Here is a 15,093-nt window from a genome sequence, read left to right on the forward strand (position 1 = left end):
GTTAATTAAGTTGTACGGAGTTATATTAGCTATCGGGGGCTAGACAAGGGGTTCTAGCAATTGTTTTGAGCTTTAACTAAGTTGTACATGGGTAACTGTAGGGGGCTAAACAGAACTACTATTTAAATAATGGTAAGCATGGGCGACCTATTAAATAGTATTAGCCATAACCTCTGGCTAATGATCAGACTGGCGAGTTTGTGATTGTGGGGCCCATGTAGAGCAGCCGACGTGAGGCACCCTGAGCGACATAGATTCCTAATGAACGAGTAAATATAAAGTAAAGAGTTAACTAGAATAACCAAATGTCAGAATAATAGTAATAATTAGAGACAGACAAACAACCAATTTGCCTTTCAACCTAAATTCGAGGTCATACTAAAATGGAGTCAGATTAGATAATAAAATGGAGTCAGATTAGAATTGAACTTAAAATTAAATAACTTTGCGCGCTGAAAAGACCGAACACGCAAGAAACCTTCAGCCACCACTGGATACCTTCCTCGGGCCAAGTGTGTGGACCTTACACCACCCTCCCTGCGAATCACTCTCTAAAGCCACACCTCCTCCAAAACACATGAACGTGCACAGGCAGACCAGAGGCTAACGAACCAGCAACACGATGAGAGACGGCGTTGGTGGAGGGTTGAATGCAACACTGTCAGATTACCTCACGTCTCATTCACCGGTCAGAAAACATTACAGTACAAAGCGCATAATATTACAATAATAACACCTTCCATTCCCACTTGGTCTGCAGTGTAATGGAAAGCACTGATGACGTATCATGTCTGTGCAAATAGGGTGCGCGGAGGTATGTAAATACATACATTGACAGGAAGGTAGGACAAACGATTTATAATACATATAAATACATTTAGACCACTTAACTTAGTGATTGCTATCGGGATGTAAAGAGACTTTAAACCAGCATAACAAAAAAAATTTTTGAACCAAATCACCTACCCTGCCTTTAAACGTTATGCAGGATCACTCACCTAAAATGAAATTGTACTGAGCTAACTGTGCATTCCTGATCTTCTTGTTCAGGGTGCAACCTGGGTCCAGATCCACATCAGTCATCAACCCTCCCCTGTGGAACTCCTGCTGTACCTGAGATTGACAAGGGATTATTTATGATAACAATGACCTGGCAGTTTATGCTGGGATTAGAGCTAACAGCTACAAGTGTGTGATAAATTGCAAGCAGAGCGTACTTTCTGGGCATATTCATCACAAGTGGGTCCAACAGGAACCACCATCACCTGACGTGGGGACAGCCACAGTGGCCTGTGGGAAACAAAAGCAGGAGAATTTGGTATGCGCACATATGGTCTGTGACTAAACATGATCATGTCAGAGTCTCCGCCTTAGCCGTACCACTTTCCCCCATAGTTTTCAGTCAGGATGGCAATCATTCGTTCCACTGAGCCCAGGATCGCTCTATGGATGATCACGGGCCTCTTCTTGTCATCACCATCATGGCTGAAGAAAGACAATGTTTGGGTTACAAAGTCAGCAACTTGCACTCTTGAAGATCTTGAAAGTTAAATTCAGGAGGGGTGTAGTAATCAAATATAACCACAAAATGTCACTGTTGTACAGGGAATAGAAACGAGGGCTCTGGATGTTCTCTTATGTTCTACGTTGAGTAAACATACCTTACAAATGTGAGATTGAAGCGAATAGGCAACTGGAAGTCCAGCTGAATGGTGGCACATTGGTGATACCTGCCGATGGCATCCTTTATCTGAATATCAATCTGAATCACAAAAAGAGAAAAATGAGTATAAAGTCATTTCTTAAGTGTTCATATTTAATATTACGCTTGCTTTATCTTTTCGTACCTTTGGTCCGTAGAAAGCTCCATCACCAGGATTCAGAACCCATTTCTCTCCGAAATCATTCAAGCTGTTCTCCAGTTGCTAAAACAATTAAAGAGGGCTTAATGAAGTCAAACTAGATAAGATATGCATGATTTGTCATGCATATTACAAGAGATGTATTAAACACTAACCCCCGGTTTCACAGACAAGGCTTAAGCCTAGTCCTAGACTAAAATGTAATTTTGAGCTGTTTCAACTGAAAGAAACTTGCAATGACTGATCTTAAAATATATCAGTGCCTTTGTTTTGTCTCAAGATGCACACCAGTAATGTTTTTTCCTAAATACGTTTATAAAAATTACTTAAATGTCCTAATTGAACTATGGCCTAATCCTGGCTTAGTCTAAGCCCTGTCTGTGAAACCGGGCCTAATACTGTATTAACAACTACGTATATTAAACACTAATAGTAATAACACATTCTTACAAATTGATGAGATGGCAAAATGACACCTCAAAATACACTAGCTGGTAGGATTTTTTAAAAAGAAATTATTTCATTCAGCAAGGATGCATTAAATTGATCAAATGTGACAGTAAAAGACATTTATAACATTACAAATGATTTCTATTTCAAATAAATGCTGTTCTTTTGAACTTTCTATTCATCAAAGGATCCTGAAAAAAAAAATTCTCACCTTTTCCACAAAAATACTAAGCAGCACAACTTTTCTGATTTCTGAAGGATCATGTGACACTAAAGACTAGAGAAATGGCTGCTGAAAATTCAGCTTTACCATCACCCCAAGCTGTTGAATGGTAGTGTATGCACATTGGTTCTTTTTGAGTTTCAGATTCTACCTTCTCAGCCTGGTCCCACACTTCAGGTTCTCCTAGGAACTTCTCTGGCCTTGTGGAAAGGTTCAATTTGAAGGTGAAGCCAAACACATCATACACTGTACGCAGGAAGTCCAGGCAACCCTTTATCTCAGACTCAATCTGTTAGGTAGGAAAATGGGTAAGGAGGTAAGACGAGAAGAAAAATGACCTCTTGATTGCAATTCAAACAAACAAATCATTAATAGGCTCATGAATCAAACATAGATCTTTAACACACCAAAAAATGTAGGGCTCCCACACCTTTAAAACAATAAGTTTCCATGGCTTTTCCAGTTATTAGTGATAATAAATCACTAATAAAGAGCATAACCCAACAAATTTATATTCAAATGAGAAATTCCACTACTTTTTTTAGGTTTCATTAATTTCAATGACCTCTCCAAGTATGTGAACCCTGAACAAGGCAAGTCATAAAAAAGTATCATGTATTCCAAAGTAACATGCCTGGTCCATAGAGCAGAAGATGTGTGCATCATCTTGTTGGAAACGTCTGACTCTGGTCAGGCCAGTAAGAGCTCCAGACAACTCATTACGGTGCAAGACCCCAAAGTCAGCCAGACGCAGGGGCAGTTCCCTCCAAGAGCGTGGCCGGTGATCAAACATCAGACTGTCAAATAAGGGAAAAATGCTATGATAAAGAAAATTCTTGCAAAAAAAAAGGATTTTCTTCGCTTAACTTTCTGCATTTAGGGATACTGTCAATGCCTGTCATGATTAACAAACACTTCAAAACTTCTGTTGCTTAGTGAATATAGAAATATTTTGTACCAGTGTCCAGGGCAGTTCATGGGCTTAAGAGCAAAGATCTCCTTCTCCACCTCAAAGGAGAACATGTTTTCACTGTAGTGCTGCCAGTGTCCTGAGGTTTGCCATAGTTTGCTGTTGTAGATGTTCGGTGTGACCACTTCCTGGAATCCCCTCTTTCTGTATTCACTCTACACAATAAAATATAGCACAGAACAACAAAAATGGTCTGTGAAAATACATAAATATTCAAGTGGTTGGCTCACAATCATTAACGGGGTCCTTGAAGTGGACCAACCTATCCATTACATGGTCTACTGAACCGTGACATCCATAAAATGCAATTTAGCATATCCTAATAGACCTCTGCAAACCTTGCACCACATCACACCCTTGTTTGTTTGGCTATTGTATTTTTTTTTTTTAATGGATGATATTGGCCCTGTAGTAACAGAGTGAACTACGAATTTGAAATGGGGGGAAAACTCACCCTAAAAAACTCGATCAGCGTATTATAGATGTAGGCTCCTTTAGGCAGAAAGAAACAGCTACCGGGGCTCAGGTCGTGGAAGAAAAACAAGTCTTGTTCCTGGAAAGACAGCGAAGAGAGAGAGAAAGAGAGTGTGTAAAACAACAACATCAACCGTGAGAGAAACAATAATTATACAGGTCAGGAATCTAAACAAGAATACAGGAGGATACAAAGGAAAAGAACAAAAAGTTAAAACGAGCAAGAGAGACAAAAAAATAGGACAAATGGCTGATTATGCTATTGCTTTTGTTGTGACAAAATGTTCCCTGTGCACCCATCAGCATACCCATGAACAGATGGCACATTAAGGAGACAGACATCTGCCTTCTTTATGGGCGCAGTCCCTGTTCTCTCCCCACCCAGCCCACCTATCAGACCTGTCGTCAGTCACTACAGATTCGAGAGGGGGGCAGCTTGCTGCCCGAGTCATTAACACACCAAGGTGTTCACATGTCCTCCATTGTGAGCAGTTGGTCCCCCAAATGTTCAGTGGAAAATGGCTTTTTTGTAGTCATTTGTACACTGCTGACTTCTTATAATTATTCACTTCCTGTAGTGCAGATGCGCATACATGTTACTGCTGGATTACTACCATTCAGAATTTGTGGGTCAGTAGTTTTCTTTATTTGAAATAAATTAATACTTTTATTCAACAACAATGCATTAAGCAAAAGGGACAGCAAAGACATTTATGTTCCAAAAATTTATATTTCAAATAAATGCATTATCATATTCATAAACGAATCCTTCCAAAATTTCTACAAAAATATTAAGCAGCACAACAGTTTTCAACATTGATGATAATAATAATAAATGTTTCTTGAGCACAAAATCAGCATATTAGAATAATTTCTGGAGGATCATGTGACACTGAAGACTGGAGTAATGGCTGCTGAAAATTCAGCTTTGCTATCACAGGAATAGATGACCATTTCAAATATATTACAATAGAAAACAGTTATGCAGTAAACAGTGTATTTTATCAAATAAATGCAGCCTTAGTGAGCACAAGAAACTGCTTTAAAAAACTTAAAGACTTTTGAACGGTAGAGTATGAAAGACTTTTTGATTAAGATTTTATTGTATGTATGAGTCAGGTTTTGATCATGTATGAATGTACACTTTCACACATTTACACATACCCTTCCTAGTTTGCGATGATCCCTGTTCTTGGCTTCTTCCTGGAATTTCTCCCATTCTTTCAGCATCTTGGGATCAGGGAAAGAGATGCCATAGATCCTTTGGAGGCTCTCCATGTCAGCTTTGCCCTCCCAGTATGTAGAAGAATTCTGTGATGTACATCATATGCATCATTTGAGATTACACATCATGCCGTAGGGATAATATGCCTAATGTACAGGTTGGGATAATAGGAATGTGGAAGGGAGTTTTAATTGAGAATAAGTTTAAATTGTTGAAAGGTTCTGCAAGGATACTGGGGAAAAATTAAAAAAAGGGCCAAATTGTGCACCTTGTGGATCTTCAAGGCCTTGATCTTTCCTGTATGTCTTACATGAGGCCCTCTGCACAGATCGATCAAAGGTCCACACCTACAGAACCAGTAGCAAAATGTGTAAATAAACTAAGCTATAAATATACTGTATATATACTACCACCGTTCAAAAGTTTGAGGTTGGTAAAATTTTCTAAATGTTTTTGAAAGAAGTCTCTTATGCTCACCAAAACTGTATTAATCTGACCAAAAATACAGTAAAGACTGTAATTGTGAAATATTAAGATTTAAAATAAATGTTTTCTTTTTGAATGTATTTTAAAATATAACTTATTCCTGTGAAGGCAAAACTTTCAGCATGAATACTCCAGTCTTAAGTATCCTTCAGAAATGATTCTAATATGCTGATTTGATGCTGGAGAAACATTTCTTATTATCAGTGTTGAACACAGATGTGGCTTTGTTTCTTTCAGTTATGCTTTGATTCAGGATTCTTTGATCAATAGAAAATTCAAAAGAATAGCATTTCACTTGTAACAATGTAAAAGCCTTTTCTAACACTTTCAATCAATTTAATGTGTCCTTGCTGAATAGAAGTACTACTTTTTTCAAACCGCAACCTTTTGAATGGCAGTGTAAACAGACTTTTCAAAAGTATGAAATAAATAAATACATAAATAAATAATACAAAACACACACTTCAAAGTGTATGTTTTGCAACCAAAACCATACCTGTAAACTGTAGTTGTTGGGGTGGTAACCTTTTCATTTAGGATCCTGCACTTGAACTTGTTGTACTAGAAGAAAAGCATAAGCAGATTTCACTAGTCTGAACTTCAAGCCACTCGAGTGTTAAGGGTTTATTCATAGCATGAGCTCATATTTCTCGCTCTTAGAAAGGAAGCACATACCTTGAACATCTCCAACAGAGTCTCCTTCTTTACCTCCAGCCTCTCAAAGGGTTGCTTCTCTTTGATGATCTTCTTACACAAGTTCTCCAAACAGGGGAAATCATTACTCGATACACCTCTGAGAACCAGCAAGCAAGGAAGGGAGAGGACAGAGAAAGCCAAGTACACAAAGGTGCACAGGTTTCGTTAAAAAACATTAGTTTTTATTTAAGAAGAGCTTGAGTGCAAAGAATTACCAAACATCTCACAGATGTCACCAATTAAAGAAACTTTAGTCTACCAGAAGTCATCTTCTATGACTATTTTGGACCAGACAGAGCCACACTAACAAACAAGACAGGGCTTGACGGTGCTATTATCAAAATGAATCACATTTGCATAACTTGGCTTTCAACAAGTAAACTACTGCATTTATGATGTTCCTTCCAGCTTATCTAAAGCCACTGCACTGATTCTGGTCAAACAAAAGGTCATGCAATTGCAAAAAGGAATGAAAAAACTCCTGAACAAATAGATAATAAGTTTTATTCCTTGACGAGCTACTTAGCATAATTTCTAACCACAGATGAATTAATGTGACTTTCAAGATTTGACTGACAGTTCTAAACAATAGATGGTAAATGGACACAATAGCGACTTGCATTAGCATGGATGATTTGTGAGAAGCATATTATAATTCAGCACCTGTAGTCTGCTCTGTAATACAACAGTTCTGTTCATGAACAGCCCAAATCATTCTAATCAAAAACAAATTTAAAAATCAGAGAATATGCTTGACTTACTCATTTTCAAGAAACATATCATAGTAAAAGCCATTCTCAATGGGTGGCCCGTAACAAAGGCATCCTCCATAGACTCGCTCCATGGCCTCTCCCATTATGTGGGCACTGGAGTGCCAATAAACCTTAAGAAAAAAAAAAAGTTGCAAAAAATATGCAAATATTTTTCAATCTCGATGAGGTTTCAATCATCTATGCAATAAAATCATTCATAATATAAATATTTTCTTTATGCTTACAAATGCACTACTCTGGTGACATTTCATTTGTGGCGGGGTCACTGCTATTGTGGACTAGAATTCATTAAAATGAATAATGCAAATGCAAACTTGAAGAAAACTCTAAACTTACTGCTTGTGCCTCTTCGTCGTTGAATTTGAGAAGCACTAGACTGCAGTCTTTCTCTAAGGGCCTGTCCAGATCCCACACCTCATTGTTCACTTTAGAGATCACAGTATTATCCGCAAGGCTTTGGCTGTTAAGTAAAACACATTATAATGTCATTCTGTACATTGTGATTACAAGTTATTGCTTGAGTTGGAAGCATAACGCAATCAAGCACTTCACCAAGAAAACACAATTTGTTGTGCCTTGCAATGAAAGGGAGAGGTTTAAGTTTAACGTACACTTATATACAACACAATTCACGCGTCATTAAAAAAAATACATTTTTTACACTTCACCTCTGCTGTTCTAGCTTGTTTTCTAGTCTAGCTTTCTAATAAACCTGGCAGTTTAGACTATGAATATGTTTGGCTGTTCTGTGACAAACTCCTTATGTTCCTCTATTGTAAGTTGCTTTGGATAATAAAGGTCTGCTAAATACACAAATGTAAATATTTGACAACTGTATCCAATGTCCCACCCCAAACTCACACCACTAGCTGAGTCAATATGTAAATATGAATATATGCCAGATCATTAAAAAAAACAGAGCAATGTTTCGACTGCATGTCATGAAGTCTCAATGTTTATAACTTGTCTATATAAGTATTAAAATGCATACAGGACCTTGAAGGCAAGTTTACAAATCACTCACAAATGTCATTGGTCCAAGCAGCTTGGCAACATCAGAGTTGAAAATGCTTGCCTATTTAGGTTGGTTTAGTTAGTCACTAACCTGATGCCACAGGCAACCTGGTACGGTGTGGTCTTCCAGGACTCCCCATCGACTACTGTTCCATCAGGCAGCGTGATCTTGATGGGCTTGCTGTCTTTTGCTGATTTCTCAGCCAGCAGTGCATCATGTTCTGCCTTCAGCTTGTTATAAACGGACAGACGTTCCTCGATGTACTGTGGTGGAGGACTCAACTATGGAGAAGAAAGAGACAAAACTCATATCATCACGCTACCACTGTCCATTGTTTTAAGGGTCCGTCACAAGTATACGTATCATGATTAATAAACCATAGCACATTTTAGCATTACAGGAGATATACTGTCTGTACAATTATGAACCAAACCAATCCCATCCTCCTCTGGCAAGGAGTATATTTAAATCAATGCACATATGGCAACTATTTTCTAGTTACATATTGTGCAGGATACTAGCCACATGCTTAATAATGCACTTATTAGATCGTCCAGAGAATGGCATCTTTGAAGTCCATTGTGGAATATGCAAGTGTTGCAATACTCTACACAACAACAGAGTAATACAAGCACCAACCTCAGCCCTGCCACCTGCATCTCCACCAGCATTCTTGTTTTTCTTCTTTCCTCCATCTTTGCCGTTCTGAAAGAAAGGGTGCGACGTCCATTGGTTATTACTTTCAACTGTCAATTAGTTGTTCATGTCAACAAAGAAAAGAGTTCAAACATGTCACTCCACCCCCAGTAAAGTGATACAGAAACAAAACCTAACTGCAAAGCTATAAATAAACAGAGCATATACTGAATATCTATATTGCACAGCAGTCAGACAAATAAAGAGAGCAGCTTGTCGCAAAAACTATAAAAATAAGGCATTTAGCGTTTTGACAGCAACATGCCGTGACTGTCTCGAAGGAATTCACTATCGTTAGAATTCACTATCGTATCATGCACATCTGATACCTTCTTCTCGTCCATTTTCAGATCCTTCATTTGTTCGGTCACGCTCACATCCGCCATAATTAGACGAAAATATCACAAGCAAGAGCAAGTAACACGATCTAACAATTTACAGATTTGTACAGTCTTTATTCAGGACACCGGCACACACGTTTCCGGGATATTTCAGGGAATCCAATGCTGATGCAACAATATGATGTTTTTCGGATGTTATCCGTGATTGGTGCTTCACTGTGATTGACGTGAGTGCAAACCAATCAGCAGGCAGAACAGTTCATTTCTGGCGCAGTAAGATGATGCAACTCGAACAGGCTTTTACTGTATATACGTCTGTAATGTTATTGCTAATTATATATATTGCTAAGATAATATGCAATTTTAGTCAGAGTAATAATACCAAGACGAAGTTTTACTGTGAGCTTTCCTCACAAATGTAAAATAAAGGGGTTCAATTCGAGAAGCTGTAAAAGCAATGCATTCTAGTGGCACCTAGTGGGCAGAAATGAGAAGCACAACGATTAATAATAACATAATATGACACAGTGGTATACAAACAGCACCTTAGAGGCTACTTACACAAAATGCATTTGTTTACATCTAGAATTTATAGCAAACCTGCTGGGTACGACACATTATTTACCTCTAACTACTACTTCTACTTCTAACTTAGCGTATTATTTCATAAGCAAGGCTCTTGAACTGAAAGCCCTTGTGGACTGGAAAGTGTATACTTTATCAAATGGGGAGAAGAGGTGTTTGTGGAATTGAAGAGGCGTCATTAGAAAAGCAAAGGGTTTTGTTTAGGATCAGGATTTACTAGAACAGTTAATTATTTTTTTATTCACTTAGCAAAGTTAGGTATGCTGTAGCTTTAATTCTGCAAAAAGTTTGGGACTTGTGCTACTTTTTACAAGGGTATTGAAGCTGTTAGAGATATTGATATTTCTTTACTTTATTTTTTCTTTTCTTTTGAAGTTTCTGATCATATGTTTAAGGAATCAACTCAAGCGAACATCAACACAGTGCATTAAAAGTCTATATTATTTATTTATTTATTCGCTAGTGGTCTAGTGTCAATGTTATCGGTGTGTAATAGCAGGGCATGTACATTTGCTTCATACTCCATTGAGGAGGATTTACATTCATTTTGAAAAACAAATTTTTCAGCATGGCCAAACAAAGCCTGTAAACTCAAGGGTGTTTTGGACTTTGAATGCCAGTATAAATAAGCCCCATGGACTCAACAAAATTGCAGTTGCACCCTTGGTGCAATGTTTGGAAATCGTGGAACCGTGTCAATCCACGGTCTTCGTCTGCTTGAATGCACATCTGTATCCCCCGCCCCCCCCCTCCCAGTGCTTAAAATTTGATGCTCCTTAATTTTTAAAAAACTGGCACATTTGTCACGTCCACCTACTCTAATGCATTTTTGAAGCATGATCCAAGATAACATATAAAACAGAGAGAGACAGCACAGAAGACTCACAGAAGTTCGTACTGAAAGCCATAATCCTGAAAGCCCATTTTGCAGGTTTTTAAGGTTTACTTTAGATGCATAGTATAAAGTAAGCACATTGAATTGCATGTAACTGCAAAGAAGTGAGGTGAAAGTCGGGTCAGGTTTCATGCCTTTACACTTGTTTAAGAAGATGAGTCTAGTGTGAGTCTGACCTGAGGGTCTCTATTATATATCTTGCAATTTCATGGTCCAGAAAGTGCAGTTTGAGGCCATAACATATTTTCCTTGAAATGACTCCTTGTCCTCAACACAAACATCAACATTCTGGTTACTACTGTAATTACACACAGATGGAAATATGGAGGTGATAAGTTTGTAATGATGTATAATACAATACAAAGGTTAAAATAATTTAATAAATGTTAAAACTATCAAAAAGGTCAAGGACATCTCTGACCTACACTTTGAAGCCTAGAAAGAAATATTTGTACATCAGGGTCTGTATCTACATTTTAAAACCGCTTTTCTCAAAGGATAGGCCAATGGCTTATGCAAATTCACCCTGTGCATGCCAGTAATTTATTCTAGAGAAGTCACACTGGCTTCAAACCAAACCATTCACCTTAGAAAAATACTTCTGAGACATAAGGAAGAAAGAAAAAAAAAGAAAAAAACAACAACAAATTGTGTTCAGAGGATTATTTCTTGTGATGTCCTTATGGTAATTGTGCAGCCGCTTGAATTGTAGTTTTTTTAATTGATTGTTACGGTCTGACTCTTTAATGGTAATACATTCTTTTACGGTTGTGCAGGGAGTTTGTATGGTTGTGACGTCTCGAATTCAACCCCAGGGTAACTTAAAATGATGGATTCTGAACATTAACTCAAGGAATGAATCTTGGAGTTTAGATATAGTTCCTTTATCACAAAGGAGAGTTGCTGGTCTGAAGAGAATCTCTAGGTTAAATTGTAAATTTCAAAGAAATCTTTAGTGCCATCACATTATCCATCAAAGACGCTTCCAAACTCACTCTGATAATCTACAAAGTAGAAGTGACTCCCAAGAAAGTGCCCTAATCGATCAGTCACCATGTTTTCCATTAGTTTGCACGCAACAGAGGAGGGCTGTCAGTCTGTGTGAGATGTCAGGTGGAAAATATTGTTCCCGCAGGATCTCAACTCGTATAAAGAGCCCACAGGGTCTTTCCTTGAGAGCAAGCAGTAATTCTCTCGGCCGTCTCTGCAGACAGTTGTCGGACTCTTTCTCTCTTGAGCATACCCTTCAAAGACGTCTCCATAATCACAGGTCACTGCTTTCTTATCCACACACTTACCATATTCTTGAGGCACGTCTCTCACTGTCTGTGCTCTATGTAGACTGTGACACTGACGGCTGTAATGACAGTGACAGTTTCATGTAAAAAGTGGTAAAGTGAACTCACTGTAACTGTCAGACCAGCTGACCCTCCCAGACGCAGTCAAACAAATCCTCAAGATGCACTTCAGTAACACTTACTGTGCAAGTTTGGGTCAGTTTAAAAAAAAAACTATACTTTTAGTCAGCAAGTATGCATTAAACTGATGAAAATCGACAGAAAACTGTATTTTGAGAAATTTATCGGGTTTTTTTCCCATACAATGAGAGTCAGTGGTCACCAAAATTATTTGGTCATCAACATTCTTCAAAATGATAACCTATTCATATGAAAACTAGCAAGAAACATGCTAAAACCTACAACAGTTAAAATACTCATAAGTGTAAAAATATGAAAAATCTTGGACAGCTCTCAGTTTGTTGCTATTTTTCACTTATTTTTCACACATATGGAAACATTCACAAACAGACACAAGTGAGCACACACAGACACTGTTCATTGTGTTTGGTGTGTCTGTTTACTCTGAACGCAAAGCTAACTTTGTTGGCAAAAGCTGTTTTCACTAACTCCACCCAGCATTGCTCAGATATTTACTTTTAGTACAAATAGCATATACATTTTTTTTGACAAATATTAGGAGTGAGACCAGAAGAATTCTGGGAGCCTATTGAGCAGTGAGGGTAACAAAAGAGTGAGAAAACATGTCGGTTGTAATGGATGCAGCCAAAGACTATAGATATGCAGCGTCTGTATTGACAGTAAATTTGTTGAAATGAATCAAATATTATATTATTGTATAATTACCATAGAATATATAATGATTCAGTTTACATCATCTTCATAAATTGAATAAAAACAGAAAAAAGCAAAAACACAATGATGCACATTCTTTATTCATCATTTTGTAGATGTAGAGTTTACAACATAAAATTGATGAATTTTATGTAGAAAAGTTAAATCTCCATCTTGTACCAACCAAAGTGACTTGAACGCACCTGACGTCGTAATTACGTCTTGTCACCTCGTAAATACGAACTTCAGGAGGACTTGGATGCACCATTCTTCCTGCAGTGCTATTTAGCATTCTGGCTGTATATTGGCTTAATAGTGACATGATTAGAAGTTCATTGAATTTGCAATAACAACAGGTTTTGCCTTGGTGTTTCAGGTCTACCAGCTACCTGTCCTTGTAATTGTCTATAATGTGATTTGTGTACATTATTGTAAGCTGCAGTGTAGTGCAAAGTGCAAATAACTGCCTCGTGGCTTATTTAATCATAGAGCAGTGTTTGTCTTTAAATGTATTTAATGCCTCACTATGAATATTAATTTCTTCATCTGTCCCAACAGGACTAAAGGTTAATAAGTGCAAATATTTGTGAAAGCGTGACAGTCAGAGAATCGTTCTGTCACACATATAAACTCAATTAACCAGATGAAAGAGAGAATCTGAAAGTCTGGTCAGGTTTGGAAAAGTGTGACATTCAATTTCATGTACCAATACTCATTTAAAAATGCTAACAGTGACTTTCCAGTGAGGGTCAACATTGATAATGTTTAGCAAAATCATTATGCATTCTCCAAACACGCATATGCAGCAAAGTTCTCATTACTCTCCTGAGCAATAACAAGAATGAACTCCACACCTTCTCAGAGGGAATAAGGGGGGCTAAGATAGAGTATTAAAGCGAGGATGAATGCAAGAGAGAAAAGCCCCTGGCAATCCCAGGCCCCCCTACTGCTCCTGACATGAAAACTCCTCACTGAATAATGAGCTTCTCCATTCCAGTAAATCCCTGCATTTGAGACTGGTGCTGCAGTGTTTTGTGTGCACTGCTGTACTATGTGATCGCTTCTTCGAGCTGAACCATTAATGCATATTTTGCTTGGTGTTGCCATCGCTGGTTAGGATTAACTGCCTGTGATAAATGTGCCATCTGCACAGTCTAGAGAGCATTGTTTTAGTATAGTTTGCTGGGTGTTCTCTAGACTGCAACCACAGCAGCATTTCCAAGTCATTTCTGTCGGATCAAAATATGCTGCTGTTTCTTGAGTTAGTTAAGCAATGCATGGAAAGGTCATTCAGAGACAAATCTGCTTAGAAATAAACAAACAAAAAAAAACTGTTAAAAACATTAGACACTTTCACATGTTGGACACATGAAACTGGGGTAAAACATCTTTCTGTCTTTCTGTCTTTTATCTTTCCATCCATCTGTCTACCATTAACATGCATTGTGTTAAAACCGTCATGTAATTTGCTGCAAATATAGTGAGCTAGCAAGAGAGTCTCTAAAACTTTGTTTTTTTATGGGTACTCTTTTAGTGCCTGCTTAGAAATTATCAAAAAGTACTTAAAAAGCCAATGAGTTAAGTAATTTTTTTAATTTGTGTAAACTTAGCCTACCTTAAACAAGACAGAAAAAAGAAAAATTTACTCATTATTTGTTTTACATTTTTTAAATGTAAAATCCACATATGGAATTATGTAAAATCCACTTAACTAGTGAATAAGCACATAATATTTGGATTTTACAGCAGTTCACGGAATGAAAAACACCAATTCAGATTGGTAGTTTTTGATAGTTTTAACAGTTATTAAATGATTTTAACCTTTGTATTGTATTATACATCATTACAAAATTATCACCTCCATATTTCCATCTGCGTGTCATTACAGTAGTAACCAGAATGTTGATGTTTGTGTTGATGCAAAGCATGTTGAAAACTAAAAATCCACCCATACAGTTTCAGTTAATGCAACAAATTATTCATGTAGTCCAAACACAAATTAAATAAAGTTCACTGTTACATTATTTAAGTGGACTGAAAACAATGAAATTAAGTTGTGATAAAACGTTCAGCAAGTGCATTGCGTATTTTAATGCTTATTTTAATTATGTAAATTTAATTTTTGGTAGTTAACAAATACAATAACATACATATATGTGCTAACTAACAAAGAGCTTGACTCTGTTCTTGAATATGCAAAGTTATTGCTCTTCAAATAAAGCTTTTTCTGTTAAGAGCAATGAATTTATATTTGAGTAAAATGAACTTGT

The 15,093-nt window shown here is 37.3% G+C and overlaps 1 protein-coding gene across 1 annotated transcript in view; it reads right to left on the reverse strand.

The window, feature by feature from the left end:
- The window catches only part of LOC107727452 (threonine--tRNA ligase, cytoplasmic-like), a 12,292-nt gene extending 2,896 nt beyond the window's left edge, over positions 1-9,396 (reverse strand). The window contains exons 1-18 of the mRNA XM_016537327.1: positions 9,200-9,396; positions 8,814-8,879; positions 8,265-8,455; positions 7,496-7,619; positions 7,148-7,269; positions 6,366-6,483; positions 6,187-6,251; positions 5,473-5,551; positions 5,144-5,290; positions 3,960-4,058; positions 3,494-3,660; positions 3,170-3,332; positions 2,687-2,824; positions 1,848-1,925; positions 1,662-1,762; positions 1,381-1,485; positions 1,218-1,290; positions 999-1,113 (exon numbers count right to left, since the gene is read on the reverse strand). Coding sequence (XP_016392813.1) covers positions 999-1,113; positions 1,218-1,290; positions 1,381-1,485; positions 1,662-1,762; positions 1,848-1,925; positions 2,687-2,824; positions 3,170-3,332; positions 3,494-3,660; positions 3,960-4,058; positions 5,144-5,290; positions 5,473-5,551; positions 6,187-6,251; positions 6,366-6,483; positions 7,148-7,269; positions 7,496-7,619; positions 8,265-8,455; positions 8,814-8,879; positions 9,200-9,256 — 2,008 coding nt within the window. The 5' untranslated portion in view covers positions 9,257-9,396. The remainder of the gene's footprint in view (positions 1-998; positions 1,114-1,217; positions 1,291-1,380; positions 1,486-1,661; positions 1,763-1,847; positions 1,926-2,686; positions 2,825-3,169; positions 3,333-3,493; positions 3,661-3,959; positions 4,059-5,143; positions 5,291-5,472; positions 5,552-6,186; positions 6,252-6,365; positions 6,484-7,147; positions 7,270-7,495; positions 7,620-8,264; positions 8,456-8,813; positions 8,880-9,199) is intronic.
- Between the last annotated feature and the right edge of the window lie 5,697 nt (positions 9,397-15,093).

This window comes from Sinocyclocheilus rhinocerous, unplaced genomic scaffold (assembly GCF_001515625.1).
Source record: "Sinocyclocheilus rhinocerous isolate Xijiao unplaced genomic scaffold, SAMN03320098_v1.1 scaffold968, whole genome shotgun sequence".
Classification (NCBI taxonomy): Eukaryota; Metazoa; Chordata; class Actinopteri; order Cypriniformes; family Cyprinidae; genus Sinocyclocheilus; species Sinocyclocheilus rhinocerous.